The sequence below is a fragment of the Stegostoma tigrinum genome, chromosome 18 (assembly GCF_030684315.1).
Source record: "Stegostoma tigrinum isolate sSteTig4 chromosome 18, sSteTig4.hap1, whole genome shotgun sequence".
NCBI lineage: Eukaryota > Metazoa > Chordata > Chondrichthyes > Orectolobiformes > Stegostomatidae > Stegostoma > Stegostoma tigrinum.
This window is the reverse complement of record NC_081371.1, coordinates 33,921,513-33,935,291: the sequence shown is the minus strand read 5'-3', so window position 1 is coordinate 33,935,291 and position 13,779 is coordinate 33,921,513. Positions and strand designations below refer to the sequence as shown.

General features: G+C 40.9%; 1 protein-coding gene across 2 annotated transcripts in view; it reads right to left on the bottom strand.

Moving 5' to 3' along the window:
- Window positions 1-13,779, bottom strand: part of tes (testis derived transcript (3 LIM domains)) — a 180,583-nt gene that overhangs the window by 45,189 nt on the left and 121,615 nt on the right. Inside the window, exon 1 of one of the 2 annotated variants that reach the window (XM_048548694.1) lies at window positions 6,161-6,320. The exons of the other annotated variant lie outside the window; for it this stretch is intronic. Within the exon in view, the coding sequence (XP_048404651.1) occupies window positions 6,161-6,187 (27 nt within the window). The 5' untranslated portion in view covers window positions 6,188-6,320. Of the gene's footprint in view, window positions 1-6,160; window positions 6,321-13,779 lie in introns of those variants that run through there. 2 annotated transcript variants of the gene reach the window in all.

Here is a 13,779-nt window from a genome sequence, read left to right as displayed (position 1 = left end):
GAGCTAAAGGTTTCAATAGCTGTTGTAAAACAAGAATGTTACGAAAGGAACATATGGTTTAGAAGGGGTGGACGCTAGGAAGTTGTTTCTGTTAGACTAGGACCCATGGGCACAGCCTTAAAATTAGAGGGGGTAAATTTAAAACTGAAATGACATGACATTTCTTCAGCCAGAGAGTGGTGGGCTTGTGGAATTCATTTCCGCAGAGTGCAGTGGAGGCCGGGACGTTGGATGCCTTCAAGGAAGAGATCGACAAATTCTTGATCTCAGAAGGAATCAAGGGCTACGGGGAGAGTGCGGGGAAGTGGTGTTGAAATGCCCATCAGCCATGATTTAAATGACGGAGTGGACTTGATGGGCCGAATGGCCTTACTTCCACTCCTATGTCTTATGGTCTTATGGAACCAGCTCAATAATTCTTTTCAAAGACATCTATGTTGACAATGTACACGCCCAAGATGAACCTACTGATTAGGTTTGGCACATTGTGGCAAAATTCTTAGCCAAATTGAAAACTATTACATGCATTGCCTTTAATAGAAATGTTACGTAGGCAGGATATGAAACTGAGAGCTGATTCACAATTTCCCCTATCCTACAAGATAATAAAAGTTAAAATAAGTACAGTGTTTTCCATATTCAATTGTCTGTTACAGCAGTATATCTGGTTTTAGTTGCTGGTCATAATGTTAACACACACACACCAGAATCAAAAGATTGCACCCTCAAACCCCATTTCAGGACTTCAGTACACAATCTAGGCTAGTACATCAGCACAGTAGTGAAGAATATTTGTATTATTTGGGTGTCCAACAAAGGCTGAATGGTCAAAATTGTAGCTCCATCTGATGTGTTCAGGTGGCTGTAAAAGATTCCACAATACCATTTTTGAAGAGACAGCTCAGCAGTTCTCCCAATGTAATGGAAATTAGAACATCAGGGTTAAAATTGGATACAACACAAATGGGTGTGGGGATCACAATGCCCAAATAAGCATTGACTGTTGGTTGATGTGCAGGAGCCTGCATTTTGGTAGAATGATATCTGCATGTAACCAAAAATGAATTATATTGTTTAGTCACTGCACACATTAGAACTGTAACTTGCTGGCATCATCTAAAATTAGACCATTCTCAAAGTTCAGAAGGTTGTAAACTGTCTAGTCTGAAGACGAGATGTTACTCCTACAGGTTGTGCTGTGATTCACTGCAGCATTGCACTAGTTCATAAGGTATAGGGACAGAATTTGGCCATTTGACCTATTGAAGTCTGGTGTGCCATTCGATCATGGCTGATATGCTCCTCACCCCCATTTTCCTGCCGTCTCACCAAAACTCTTCAACCCATTACCAATTAAAAATCTCTCTAAATCCTCCTTAAAGTTACTCACTGACCCAGCTACATTTTGGGGTAGTGAATTCCACAGATTCACAACCCTTTGGGAGAAGTAGTTTCTCCTCAACTGTGTTTTAAATCCTAAGTCCGTGATGCCTTGTCCTAGAATGCCTCATAAGAGGAAGCATCCACTCCACATTGCAACATGTTGAGGATAGTCAAGTCGACGTGTGAGCAGGATGCTGTGTTAAAATTACCTGCTAAGGGAAGGTTGGGGTCCTGTTGTGCACAGACTGAAGGTGTTCTGCAAGAGGTCACCCAGTCTGTGTTTGGTTTCTCCAAAGTAGAGTAAGCCAGATTGGGTGTAGTGAATGTAATACACCAGATTGGAGGAGGTACAGGTGAAATGCTGCTTCACCTGGAAAGACTGTTTAGGCCCTTTGATAGTGAGCAAGGAAGAGGTGAAGAGACAAGTGTTGCACCTTCTGCTGTGAGTTGAGAAGGTGGAATAGTTTTGAAAGCAATATTAAAGATTTTAATTGAGGAGATTTAAAGGAGAAGATTTGTCCTATGTGGGGAGACAGGCGAGAGGGCCAATAGTTACATGGTAAAAAAGCAGCGGGAGCAAATTGTCGTAGAAATCAATGCCAGCAATGCATTTTTTAATCAACCTATTCAGATACGCTATGATACACCTCTGGAGCAGCTGGGATTTGAACCCAGACGTTTTGTCCAGAGGTTGGGACTTTACACTGTGCAACTTTAGTACTCCAAGAAGTTCAATGATTTTACATTAGTAATTGATGTCATCTTTAATAGGCACCCATGGTTTCCTATGGGAGGCACAAATGTCGCTGGTGTAGCAGAATGAAGGCATCATGATTGCTATGAGCAAACCAGGAAATTCCATTAGCTGCACAACTAGAATCAACCATTGCTTAATTTACCATCTGCCAATCACCCCTTTTCCAATATCAGCATTTATTATTTAAGGTTCATGGAATTCGCCTTACCTTCCTACTTCGCACTGCTTCACTGCTTGCTTATGCACTAAACAAAGACTTTTTTCATGTTTTCCAATGTTATGGTGAATAGAGGAATTCACCACTAACTTGATAGAACATGGAGCCCATTCTTTCCAGCATGGAATGGTAACCAACATGGTTTCCAAATTGTGGACCCAATCCATGATATAGCCTCTGAAGGCCTATATCACTTCCACTGTTGAACAGGCAACCGCAGCAACACAATGCAGGAGCAATATTACAGGCTTTTTGTTTTGAATTGTGGTCAAATGGTTTCTGCGCTGGTTGTTGAGAGAGATGAGAAAGCAAAAGAGCGGAAGACTGATACAGCAATCAGATGAGCTGATGACATTTAGCACAATCTGGAAAGGGTCATCTAGGTTGCCTCCTCATTCATGCTCCACCATTCCAACAGTGGCAAAGACTGTCCCATCATGATAATGGTGCAATATATAGCAGACCACCTTCAGTTCTGATATTTTATCTGTTCAGTATTGTAAGGCTCCTCCATAGCAATTCAGGCTGGAGGGGCATTGTTCATCATTAGTTTTGGTCATCACATTTCACCTCAAGCAGGGCAAGTTTCACTGTATGCATACTCACCAGGAAGGTGCACTTCAAGCATTAACAATGCAGATTGTCCCTCCACTCAGTAGCCACTCTTGGTTTGTTGTGGTGGCACAAATGTAGCCAGTGAGCAGAATGAAGGCATCGTGACTGCTTCCAGGATACCAGAAAATTCATTGGTGATGGTCACACGCTAGCTGTACATTAAGGAATGGACTGCTCCCACACTGTAGAGATTCTATGATCGCTTTAAGCACTCAGTTATAATCTGTATGGTCTCAGCTCAATCTCACAGTTGTGTTGTGTCATAGGGTGCAAATGGTTTCTGCAGCAAAAGGGCTTTTATATTAACCCCAAAAGTGTTTGCAGACTTTAGCAGCTTTAGCTAATTCCAGAATGTTTAAAGCATTTGTAATGTTGTCAAATAGCCAATAGAAATCAGTGACTAATCTATAAATAACACCGGCATGGGTAGGAGGTCTCTTGTGGCACTGTGGTAATGACCTGATCTCTGAGTCGAGATATCCAGGTTCAAGTCCTACCTCCTCCTACTGCCTTAAAATTTCTAAATAGGTTGCGGAGACAATCTTTTTGAAGAGGCCATGCCCATTGTTTTGAAGCTGTGTGCCATTAAGAGAAAAAGCATGTCGATTGGAGCATAATGTTCCAAAAATGGCATTCCTGGATAGGATGAATAGCCAAGGTCTTTTCCCCAGGGTAGGGGAGTCCAAAGCTAGATGGCAAGGGTTTACAGTGAGAGGGGAAGATTTAAAAAGGACCCAAGGGGCAAATTTTACACACAGTGGGTCATGCATATATGGCATGAACTGCCAGAGGAAGTGCTAGAGACAGGTACAATTACAATATTTAAAAGATATTTTGGCAGGCACATGGATAGGAAAGGCTTAGAGGGACAAATACAGACAAATGGGAGTAGTTTGGTTTAGGAAACCTGATCAGGATGGATGAGTTGGGCCAATGGACCTGTTTCCACGCTGAATGCCTCCATGGCATCACTACTGCCTTTTCTACATAGTTCTATCGAATACTGATCGTATATAAATGGTAATGTCCACACTGGGGTTGCGTCTAGCCCTTCCTTGGTAGGTGTGTGTATGCACATTGGCAATCAAATGACGTACAAAACAATGGCTACTACTGAGCCTAAATTCATATTTAGTGTTACTTAAAGTTAATCAGACTAATTATTTGAGGCTGGCAGGTGGTCGGGGGGATTGCAGAGTAAGAATGGAATGAATTACAACAGATTGATATTTTCTATTTTTGTTGGCACATCTCAACGTATCACATCCATCAAACTACTTAACTACGTCCACAGATGAGGGCGGTGTACTTATGGCCAATATATCCTAATTTAGTAATGTAATAATCATTTTTATCATTAACCACTTCCCTTCCATTTTTAGATGAGGAGACCCTTTATAATGCTTAAAAACACCTTCCAAAGGCCAAGTAGGTTTCATATGTTTCAAAGATACATGCATAACAGAAACCAGATTACATTGTAAAGAATTGAGGTCTATCAACCATCATTTAGCATTTTTACTGAAGTTTGAAAAAGTAATTAATGGTGGAATTTAACAGTGCCCTCAAGGTACTATGTAGAAAAATTATAACCGTTGTGTAATACAATTTAATTCTTCTTTGAAATACAGATCCAACAGTTTATACGCTTTCATTTCTTTTTCTCAATATTATATTAGTAAAGGTGAAGATTCTTAAGATGCAGGAAACTGAAACATTAGCTTTTTGAAATACCTAAATTAAGATCACAATTATTAAGTACACATTGATTTCAATATGTCTCAAGTTTCCTGTTCTGCTTTCCCTTTCCTCATTTTCTTCAAAAAAAACTTGAATAAGTTAACATGGCTTCCCTTTCCATTATTTGATAGTTAGAATAACAAAAAAGGACAATAATTTACTTTTATTCTGCAATTTCATGCCCTCACAAGATGCCAAAATGCTACATTCTGTTCAAGTCGATTTTGATTGGTGGTTCCTGTCACCACCATGTAACAATGAGAGGTAAATGAACAGTGAATGTGTGTTACTGGTGCTGAGGTATCAAGTACAGATCAACTTGTGTAGGCATAGATTGTAGGTTGAAGATCCCCTCAACGGACTTCAGTACAAAATCTTGGATTATACTTGAGCGCAAACATATTGGGAGAGTGTGGTGCTGTCAAAAATGCACCTTATTCAATTAGAGATTAGCAGAGGCCTTTGTCAGACCACTTGAGTGGATGTAAAACCCATGATGTGTAGATGAGTTCCGTCTGATATCCTGACTCATACTTTTAGCTCAATGAACATCTAAAAGTGGATTACTTGAAAAGCATCAGAATTTTCTTTAGGGTGATAGTAGGAACTGCAGATGCTGGAGAATCTGCGATAACAAGGTGTAGAGCTGGATGAACACAGGAGGCCAAGCAGCATCAGAGGAGCAGGAAGGTTGTTACATACTAGTTAGTTCCAACAGTTCACAAATGACTACTTGTTAAAAGTGCTTTCCAGCAATTAGCTGGAAAGTGCATTGGGATGCCCTTAGGCTGTGAGTACAAGTTCTATTTTACCTAAAGAATCATTGTTTGGTTTGATGTCTCATCTAAGATGTGGCACCTCTGATTCTGCAACAGTCCTGAGGTGCAGCACGAAAAGGAACTGCCTGAAGGGAAATGCTCAAATCCTGGAGCAAACCTTGAACCGACATCTGCCAAAGAGGTAAGCCAACATGGAATGAGTGACTGCAAACCGAAAACAATGCAAGTGATTAACACAGAGAAAAGAAAGGGAGTGACTAATAAGAAGTTGAAAAAAATGAAGTAACCTCAAGGCAGAAGAGGATACTACACTATTGAGGGTAACTGCAGTTAACATTTTTTGTCAATCTCTTCCGTTTCAAAGGTAGATTTTTACACGTTCATGGGTAGAAAAATGTGCTTAAAGCTACAGCGCTCCTCTCAAAATCCTGCAAGACTTTCCTGACATTCCATTTACCATCAATCTATCAACTAACAGCTTCTCTTAATATATATGCTATGGCGGCATTTAGAGCATATTCACCTTTTACCGAGGTAGAGGCATGTTTTACGCAAATAAAATCAAACACATCGATGAACTGGGTGTAGTCCCTTCCTTGATCAGATAAGAATGAGGGGCTCCAGGGCGTTTTTACCGAGAGGATAAAACAAAATGCTCAATCTGCCTACCTTTTTGACTTTGTTTTCTAAATCCATTTGTTTTCCGTCTGAGATGTTCAGGGAACTCGCCTCCCCGGTCAGGATGAAAGGAATCAATGACTTTCTGCCTCTTTACAATGTTTCAAAGCACTTCCGCTCCATTGCAGCCCATTCTTGGCATCAACAAATCAGAAAGCACGAAACATAATACACTCACCAATCGCAGTTGACCTGGACGAAGAATTGACCAATAAAGTTCAGACGAATTGGTCTAGCCAATCAGGTGTGGTTGAAAGCGCCAATTGGCTGGGGTTCTGTGTACGGACACAGTGAGAGTCAGATGTGCTTTATCTCCTGGCACGTCCCATTGACTGAAATCCAGCACTAGTGTCAACGTGCCCTTGGAGTGAGGAAAGGGTATCCTTATGTTTTTAAAGAGAGGGTCGTCCAACGTTGTTTGATCCTCCTGCTCGGCGCTTTGGCGAAGTTTACTCTTCCAGCAGCGCTATATAAACGCAAGTTGCTGAGACCACTCAAAGCTGCTAAACCTCTCGGCAGCAGTAAGCCTGAAACAGCCTGGTACTAAAGTAACTTCCTGTTTGCTGTCTGGGTGGTTTCTCTGACACACTGTGGAGGTGTTAAATCTATTAAGACTGTCGTTAAAAGTGTTGAAAATGGTTACCCGCGTTATTCTCTTCAAACTAGAACAGTGCGCGGTGAGTTCTACCCAGTTGTGCCAATAGATGTTGTCTCCCGCTCCTGTTCCGACCCTGATTCTGACAGCATCATGATCAAAACTGGAACAAGAATAGGAAGTAAAGAGTTCCAGAGTTGAAAATATCAAACAGTGGTATTGGAATACGTTTCACTAGCAGAGATCCTAAGTGCAGTTAGGATGACCCATATGAAAGTTCAAACTATTGCTATGGTGATGTTATTTTCAAATTGAAAATAGTATTTTACTAAAATGATAGAGATGTAAACGCCTGAACTAAGAGTAGGCTACTCAATGCTTCAAGCTTGCTCATAAGAACCACAACCCTGCCCTCTCACCTGTCCCCTCTCTGCATAATATGTCACTCTCTTGCTTAATACAAATTCCTCTACCTTTGTCTCAAAATTATTCAAAATTTCTGCTGCTGTCTTTTAAGGAGTTCCAAGGAGACTCAACCCTATGTGAGGAAAAGTTTCCCTTCATCTTTGTCTTAAATTGGTGGACCCCCTTTTTATTAAGAAAGAAAGACATAACTCGTACTCCATTATCCCATATGAGAAATCATTCTGTCCACGTGGACCCTGTCAAGGCCCCTCAAGATTTTATATCTTTCAATCAAGTTGTCTCCATTCTTCCTAAGTCAAATCTAGCCTTTCCAAACTTCACTATGAGTAAAACTAGTTCATTTCTAGTAGTAATTTAGTAAGCTCTCTCTGAACTGCTTCCAATGTACTGACATCATTAAATGAGAAGACCAATACTGTATGTAGCACCACAGAATTGGTCTCACTCATGGTCTGTAAAGCAAAGCATTATTTCCCTCATTTTATATGCAATGAGCCTCACAATAAACAGTAGGATTTTGTTAGCTTTTGAAGTTGCTGTTTCTGCAACTACGATCTTGTGGGCATTACTGAAACTTGGGTAACCCAGGGAGAGGAATGGTTGTTGGACGTTCCGGGGTTTAGATGATTTAATAGAAATAGGGAAAGTGGAAAAAGATGTGGGGGAGTGGCATTGCTAGTCAGGGCTAGTATAGCAGCTAATGAAAGGCAGTTCAAGGATATGTCTACAGAGTCAGTTTGGTTTGAGGTCCAGAAAAAGAAAGGAGCAGTCACTTTGGGGGTTTTTAAACAGACGCCCGAATAGTTCCAGAGAAATAGAGGTGCGGATTGGGAGGCAGATACTGGAAAGGTGCAGAAGTCACAGGGTTGTAGTCATGGGTGACTTCAATTTCCCAATTATTGATTGGAAACATTTTAGCCATAAGAGTTTTACTGGGCAGATTTTGTCCAGTGCGTTCAGGAAGGATTCCTGACACAGTATATAGATTGACCAACACGAGGAGAGGCCACTTTGGATTTGGCGCTTGGCAATGAACCGGTCCAAATGTTAGACCTGTTGGTAGGAGAGCATTTTGGCGGTAGCAATCATAACTCTGTAACTTTTACAATAGTGATGCAAAAGGATAGGTACATACAGCAGGGTAAGGTTTATAATTGGGGGAAGGGTAATTACAATTCAGTTAGGCAAGAACTCGGTAATATAAATTGGGAACAGATGCTGCCAGGAAAGAGCACTATTGAAATGTGGAGATTGTTTAAGGAATACATGCTATGTGTGCTCAATATGATTGTCCCAGAAGGCAGGGAAGATGCAGTTGAGTGAGAAAGCCTTGGTTCTCAAGAGAGGTCAAACGACTGAGTAAGAGGAAGAAGGATGCTTATGTAAGGTTCAGGAAACAAGGAACAGAAATGGCTCTAGAGGGATACAAGTCATCCAGGAAGGAGCTGAAGAAAGAGCTTAGGAGAGCTAGAAGGGGGCATGAGAAAACCTTGGTGGATAGGATCAAGGAAAACTCCAAGGCTTTTTACATGTTCGTGAGGAATAAGAGAATAACCAGAGAAAAGGTAGGGCCGATCAAGGATTGTAAAGGGAATCTGTGCACGGAGCCTAAAGAGATAGGAAACGGTCCTTAATAAATAGTTTTCTTTGGTATTCACAACTGAGAGGGACTTAGTTGTAGAGGAGGACCGTGTGAAACAAACTGGTAGGTTTGAGGACATTGATGTTAGTAAGGAAGATGTGCTAGGAAATTTGAGGAAGTTGGAGATAGATAAGTCCCCCAGGCCAATTGGGATTCATCAAAGGATTCCATAGGAAGCGAGGGAGGAGATCGCAGCGCCTTTGGCGATGATCTTCTTGTTCTCACTGTCCATGGGTATATTGCCAGAAGATTGGAGAGAGGCAAATGTCATACCTTGTTCCAAAAAAGGGAACAGGTATAACCGTGGAAATTACAGGCCAGTTAGTCTTACGTCAGTGGTGGGAAAATTATTTGAGAGATGGGATTTTTGATCACTTAGAAAGGCACAGTTTGATTTGTGATAGTCAGCATGGATTTGTGAGGGGTAGATCATGCCCCACAAACCTTATTAAATTCTTTGAAGAGGTGACCAAACATGTGGATGAAGGTAGAGGAATGGATGTGGTATACGTGGATTTGAGTAACGCGTATGATAAAGTTCCCCATGGTAGGTTCATGCAGAAGGTAAGGATGCATGGGATAGGGGGAAATGTGGCAGATTGGATACAGAATTGGCTGACCGTTAGAAGACAAAGGGTGGTAGTGGACGGAAAATATTCAACATTGTGCTCAGTTACGAGTGGTGTACCACAAGGATCTTTTCTTGGTCCTCTTCCATTTGTGTGATTTTTGTAAATGATTTGGATGAAGGAGTGGAAGCGTGGATTAGCAAGCTCATGGATGACACGAAGGTGGGTCATGTTGTGGACAGTGCAGAAGGCTGTTCTAGGCTACAAAGGGACATTGATAGAATGCAGAGTTGTGCTGAGAAGTGGCAGATGGAGTTTAACCCTGAAAAGTGAGGTGATTCGTTTTGGAAGGACAAACTTGAAAGCAGAATACAGGATAAACGGAAAGATTCTTGGCAATGTGGAGAAGCAGAGGGATCTTGGGGTTCATGTCCACAGTTCCCTGAAAGCTGCCATCCAGGTGGATAGAGTTGTTAGGGCGTATGGTGTATTAGCTTTTGTTCATCGAGGGATCCAGTTCAAGAACTGTGAACTTATGCTCCAGCTAGACAAAAGCCTGGTTCGGCCACATCTGGAGTAGTGTGGTGTTCTGGTCGCCTCATTACAGGAAAGATGTGAGATGTGGAGATATTGGAAAAGGTGCAGAGGAGATTTACCAGGATGTTGCCTGGAATGGAGGGAAGGTCTAACGAGGAAAGTTTGAGACAGCTAGGGCTTTTCTCTTTAGAATGATGAAGGATGAGAGGTGACCTGATAGAAGTGTAAAAAATGATCAGAGGTATAGATAGAGTGGACAGCCAGAGACTTTTTCCTAGGGTGCAGGCAGCTATTATGAGGGGGCATTGTTTTAAAGTGAGTGGGAGTAGATATAGGGGAGATATCAGAGGTAGGTTCTTTACTCATAGAGTGGTTGGGACATGGAATGCATTGCCAGAGAGGGCAGTGGAATCGGCCTCATTAGGGCATTGAAGCAGCAATTAGATAGTTATATGGATAATAGTATAAGGTCAGGGTGGAGGTTAGATAGACCTTAGGATTAGGGTAAAAGTTCGGCACAACATCGTGGGCCGAAGGGCCTGTAGTAAGCTGTACTGTTCAATGTTCTATGTTCTACAAAATAACCCTTTGTGATGTATCTACTGAGGCACCCAGAATCACTGCATTTTATAATTCTCTTGCCATTTTGAAAAGATACTTGCAAAAAAAAAAATCCTACCAATGTGTTTAGCAGGTTATTGTTTGTAAGAGTTTGCTCTATACAAAAAGGCAGCCACATTTATACACATGCACCAAAGGCCTGCAGGGTCTGAATGACACCTTAACATGATAGATGGGCGTATAGCCTTGGTACTTCTGTGATGTGCAAGGCAATAAATAAATAAAGGGGAACCAGTTGATATAGATTTCTAAAAGGCATTTGATAAGGTGCCACATGTAAGGCAACTCAATAAGATAAGAGCCCTATTGTGTTGGGTTATTAGCATGGATAGATAATTCGGCAATTAATAGAAGACAGGTCCATTCTTAGGATGATAGCAATCCATGTTCACTGCTCAGCAAGAAAGCTGCATAGGTTTCAACTCATTCTTAAAATGGAAGAATTCGTCAAACAGCAGCCAAGTAAATGAATTAAAATAACAATTTCCAAAACACTTCCAAGGATATGGAAAACTGAGCTAGTTTACAGTGAAGGCAGATGCCAAACCCAACTGCCTACTCCCATCCAGTCCCACACTCATTCCTAAAAAGGGGAAGAAGTGAGATTGAGGCAATGTTTCATCAAGGGGTTCTTATGCCTGAAACACACCTGACCATGTGATGCTCTTGGGATCAGCTGTGAATGGACTCCCTTACTGTGAAGCTATGACAACCAAGATTATACTTTGTCCAAAAATTAAATGGCGTCATCTGAATTAAACAGCAACTTTTTTTGCTTTCACTAGCTATTAGACAGATGAGCTGTCTATCCTGATTCTTGTCAGAAACTATAAGTACACAATTACTACCTATAAAGGCAAGGAATACAGACCCTCAAAGAATGAAGACTCTACACAACCTCAAATGGAATTCTGTATGCATTCCGTGAGATTGATAAAACATTTCTGAGGCATAGTGATGCTCAAACTAAATCATAACCATCTCTCTCTCTACTGAGACAGCAGCCTTAAAGAGTGGTAAAAGTATAGTGATTTTATGTTTTAATTAACAGCCAACAACAAAGTCATCAAATTCATGTTTGATACTGTATAATCTAATAAGCTTCCTTTCTTTAATATCCTAGTTATGAAATCAGCCAGAGGATGCTCCACTACCACAAAGCTACCTTCACTGGACTCTATATATGTTGGGATTCCTACAGTCCCATGTGCTATAAGGTTTGACCTATTAGCAACTTCCTAAACAGGGCCTGCACCATTAGTTCAGCGTACGGGTTTGATGCTGAAATAGGGATCATCAAATCCATCCTATGGGAAATAGGCTGCCACAATTATATGGTACAGTGGCACAGCGGCTTGCACTGCTCCCTCACAGTGACAGGAACCTAGGTTTGATTCCACCCTCGGGGGACTGTGTGGAGTTTACACATTCTCGCTGTATCTGCATAGGACTACTCTGGGAGCTCTGGTTTCCTCCCAGCATCTAAAGATTTGCAGGGTAGGTGGCTTGGCCATGCTAAGTTGCCCATAGTGTCCAGGGATGTGCAGGCTAGGTGGATTAGCCGGGGAAATGCAGGGATAGAGGATGGGTCTCGGTGGGGCACTCTTAAGATGGTTGCTGTGGACTTGATGGGCCAAATAGCCTGCTTCCACACTGTAGGGGTGTTATGATTTCTTGCTATATTTTGCACAAACTGAAGGATGGCCTTATGGTTGTCACTTTTGGTTCTGTGAAGTGCCCAGACCACCTCAGATTTCCGTGGAAAGTGAGGTATTTGTATTGTTTACCTAATAGGTGAAGCTAGCTATTTCATCACAACAGAATACATGGCAGCCATTTGCTGGTTCATCTCTGACGGTGATGCCTTCCCTGTTGCAGATATTAACCTAAAATTTACTGGCTTAGCCTAAATGAAATTATGTTGAATGAAATGAGTTGGAGACAACATATGAAGACTGCTAATGATCCACTAACTAGAAAGATCATAATATGTTGTAGTGATATAAGTGGCATTCAACACTAAAAAGGAACTGCTGTGAGGTCAAAAATCATTCTTCTATCATCTAAATATGTGGTGTATGAATTTCAGTATCGAAATGTAGGTCATATGTCCTAAAGACTAGTGGACTTATCAAACAGCATATTCCTACAGCTAATTGTATCAAGTGACATACTAACCTTACCCAACCCAAAACTTGCACTAGTGTGTTTAACATTAGGTGTGAGTCTGCAATTGGACAATGTTTGCTGGATAGTCCTGAGTAAGTGAAGAATTACACTGACAACCAATTTAGGATTGACAGTCATGCTCATATGTGGCAGATTTAAATGTTCTGGAAACTATATATATTAATACACAGGGCCCTGTTTTTTGCACCTGTTTCACCACAACAGAATAGGTGACAGCCATTTGCTGGTTTACCTCTGAGGGCAAAGCCTTGACTAATGTAGATATTAACCTGAATGAAGTTAAGTTGAATGAAATGAGAAAGAGACAACATTTGAAGCCTGGCGATAACGGAATAATTAAAAAGGTCATGGGTTTTAAATTGTTTCTGCATTATACTGAACGGATGTGCTTGTTTGTTTACATCAAACATTGTAGTTCAGCAGTAATAAACTGAACTGTCACAGTAACTCTTGAAAATCTAAAGTTTTGTTGAAAACAGGCATAATAAATCAGATGTGATAACGTGGACTACCTACCAGCTGAATTTTTGATGGCCATAGAATTGTGCTGTGTAAATATCACACAGTTGATTGGATGCCATAAAAGTGGTGAACAGTGAGCACAAACTAAGCTGACGTCAATGTTTATTAAAAGCAAGAGATAGCATTTTTCCAATGAGATACATTCTTGATTATTTGATTGTTTAAACCATCAAATACAAATACAAAGCCTCATTCCCTCAAATATTAAATGGTGTTGGAGATTTCTGTTGCTTTCCCTCTTTCATCTTATTTTCTGTGCCTTTGTTTTAAATATTGGATTTACTCACTTATATTTAAGCTTCTTATTTGCTTTTTATTCACAGTCTTCAAATGTGACTAACTCATGAGACAGCACAAGAGACTGTTTAGCCCATCTTGTCTGCACTCCTTGAAGGTGCAATGCAGTAAGTTTAACACCCCACTCTTCCCTGTAAGCTTATATTTTATTTTCCTTTATGTATTTTGACTATTCCTTTGGAAGCTAATAATGAATACATATCCATAACCT